The sequence below is a fragment of the Oncorhynchus mykiss genome, chromosome 9 (genome assembly GCF_057628025.1).
Source record: "Oncorhynchus mykiss isolate SJ-2025 chromosome 9, ASM5762802v1, whole genome shotgun sequence".
In the NCBI taxonomy this organism is placed as follows: domain Eukaryota; kingdom Metazoa; phylum Chordata; class Actinopteri; order Salmoniformes; family Salmonidae; genus Oncorhynchus; species Oncorhynchus mykiss.
The window spans coordinates 74,097,399-74,099,898 of record NC_143030.1 but is presented as its reverse complement, the minus strand read 5'-3'; the positions used below and the strand labels follow the sequence as shown (position 1 = coordinate 74,099,898).

General features: G+C 56.7%; 1 protein-coding gene across 6 annotated transcripts in view; it reads right to left on the bottom strand.

The window, feature by feature from the left end:
• Positions 1–2,500, bottom strand: part of LOC110531258 (tensin-2) — a 64,510-nt gene that overhangs the window by 5,355 nt on the left and 56,655 nt on the right. For 5 of the 6 annotated variants that reach the window (XM_090185323.1, XM_090185324.1, XM_090185325.1 and 2 more), the window contains exons 18-20: positions 2,406–2,500; positions 2,111–2,273; positions 15–1,987 (exon numbers count right to left, since the gene is read on the bottom strand). The exon at positions 2,406–2,500 is cut by the window's right edge and continues 1,408 nt beyond it. In XM_090185323.1, the coding sequence (XP_090041449.1) occupies positions 15–1,987; positions 2,111–2,273; positions 2,406–2,500 (2,231 nt within the window). The remainder of the gene's footprint in view (positions 1–14; positions 1,988–2,110; positions 2,274–2,405) is intronic. The other variant, XM_090185326.1, reaches the window with a different exon arrangement.

The window sequence follows — 2,500 nt, the reverse complement described above, 5'->3', positions numbered from 1 at the left end:
GTAACTGAAGTTACCTTGGTCCCTGGAGATGCCAGGCTTGTACCAGAAGCGTGAGTTGTCCTGGACAAACGTAACACTGACTCTGCCTGCCATCTCACTCTCCAGAGATAGCGTTCCCTCTCCTTGGCCTGCAGGGGGCGCCATCTCCCCCACCGTTGGAGAGAAGGTGACATGGTGCTGTGAGGGGGTTGGCCTCAGGGTCCTCACCCCGCAATTAGGCGACCCTGGCTGTGCAGACTGACCCCGTTTCTCTGGGAGTGGGCACTGGGGGATGGTGACAGCAGTGTAGCTCAAGTATGGCACATGTGGGTCTGATGGGGGATAGCAGCCGGTGGCAGAGATGGGGAATGTGGGGGTGGTGTGTACCTCAGGGGCTGGAGAGTGCCCGCTGGTGCTGCCCTCCATGCCAGGGTAGTGCTGCAGGGGTCCTGGGGGCTCAGTGACCAGCATCAACCTCCGGCCCAGGGTGGCGAAGCCGGGAACAGGAGGCTCTGAGGAGTGGGACCCCTCCAGACTGCTGATGGGAGGCTGGGGGGAGGAAGGGGCCGAGGTGAGGGTGGAGCTGGATTTAGGGACCTCTGTGGTCAGTTTCCTGAGTGGACATGCTCCAGGTACAGGGTTGGGGGACTGGAACTGGGGCTGGGCAACAGGAGGCAGTACAGCAGTCTCTGTAGGATGGGTGGTCTTTGGACCAGTTAGGTGTAGTGTAGCAGGGTGGCAGTGGTTGCTGGGCTGGCTGGCTGTAGTTGAGGGTGAAGATGTAGCAATGTAGTTCTGGGGCTGGTGGGGTGAAGATGTAGCACTGTGGTTCTGGGGCTGGTGGGGTGAAGATGTAGCACTGTGGTTCTGGGGCTGGTGGGGTGAATATGTAGCGCTGTGGTTCTGGGGCTGGTGGGGAGAAGATGTAGCGCTGTGGTTCTGGGGCTGGTGGGGTGAAGATGTAGCACTGTGGTTCTGGGGCTGGTGGGGTGAAGATGTAGCACTGTGGTTCTGGGGCTGGTGGGGTGAATATGTAGCGCTGTGGTTCTGGGGCTGGTGGGGAGAAGATGTAGCGCTGTGGTTCTGGGGCTGGTGGGGAGAAGATGTAGCACTGTGGTTCTGGGGCTGGTGGGGTGAAGATGTAGCACTGTGGTTCTGGGGCTGGTGGGGTGAAGATGCAGCACTGTGGTTCTGGGGCTGGTGGGGTGAAGATGTAGCACTGTGGTTCTGGGGCTGGTGGGGTGAAGATGTAGCACTGTGGTTCTGGGGCTGGTGGGGTGAAGATGTAGCACTGTGGTTCTGGGGCTGGTGGGGTGAAGGTGTAGTACTGTGGTTCTGGGGCTGGTGGGGAGAAGATGTAGCGCTGTAGTTCTGGGGCTGGTGGGGTGAAGATGTAGCACTGTGGTTCTGGGGCTGGTGGGGTGAAGATGTAGCGCTGTGGTTCTGGGGCTGGTGGGGTGAAGATGTAGCACTGTGGTTCTGGGGCTGGTGGGGTGAAGATGTAGCGCTGTGGTTCTGGGGCTGGTGGGGTGAAGGTGTAGCACTGTGGTTCTGGGGCTGGTGGGGTGAAGATGTAGCACTGTGGTTCTGGGGCTGGTGGGGTGAAGATGTAGCACTGTGGTTCTGGGGCTGGTGGGGTGAAGATGTAGCACTGTGGTTCTGGGGCTGGTAGGGTGAACATGTAGCACTGTGGTTCTGGGGCTGGTAGGGTGAAGTTGTAGCACTGTGGTTCTGGGGCTGGTAGGGTGAACATGTAGTACTGTGGTTCTGGGGCTGGTAGGGTGAGGGTGGTTGTGTTGCTGTCAGTCTGGTCCAGTGGCTGTTGGGTTGGGTGGGGGAAGGTGTGGGTGTCACGGATGTAGACTGTAAAGGGTCAGGGATGTGTTGCTGGTTGACCTGCAACCCCTGAGCAGCAGCACTGCGGGGCCTATCCTGAGACTGGACAGACTCACAGTCACTGTTGACTATGTCAGTCGATCCAACTAGTGAGTGCACACCTAGACTGAGGCTGAAACAAACAGAAAGTCATATTAAAGAGGTATGCAATATATTCTTACATGTAATGTTGGAATGTTTAATTTCTGATATGTGACTTTTGCAGATGTTAAAAAGAAGACAGCAGAATAGGCACCTTTCTTGTGTGCACAGAGGGCTGCTGGTGAGAACAGGGGTGGGCGGCCTAGAGAGGTCAGAGGGCGTGGAACACCGGACATCTCTTGAAGGATGCATCCTCTTGAAGGAACCCTGGGAGATGTGGTCCCGCCAACTCACGTTCTCACTCATCCCCCTTCCATCTTATGGAAGACAGCGAACAGAGAGAATGACTTTATGTGACATAACTGTCAGTTGAATAATGATTTCCTACATTGGTTTAAATGTATTTCATGAAATCATCTTATACAACCCCCCAGTGGGGGTTGTCTCACCTGTCTGGCTCTCAGATGGGTACTGCTGAGTGTGAGCTTCGGGGTGGTGGTCTGCTGGCCCTCTGGTGTGGCTGCAGGGGCCTGACAGGGTGGAG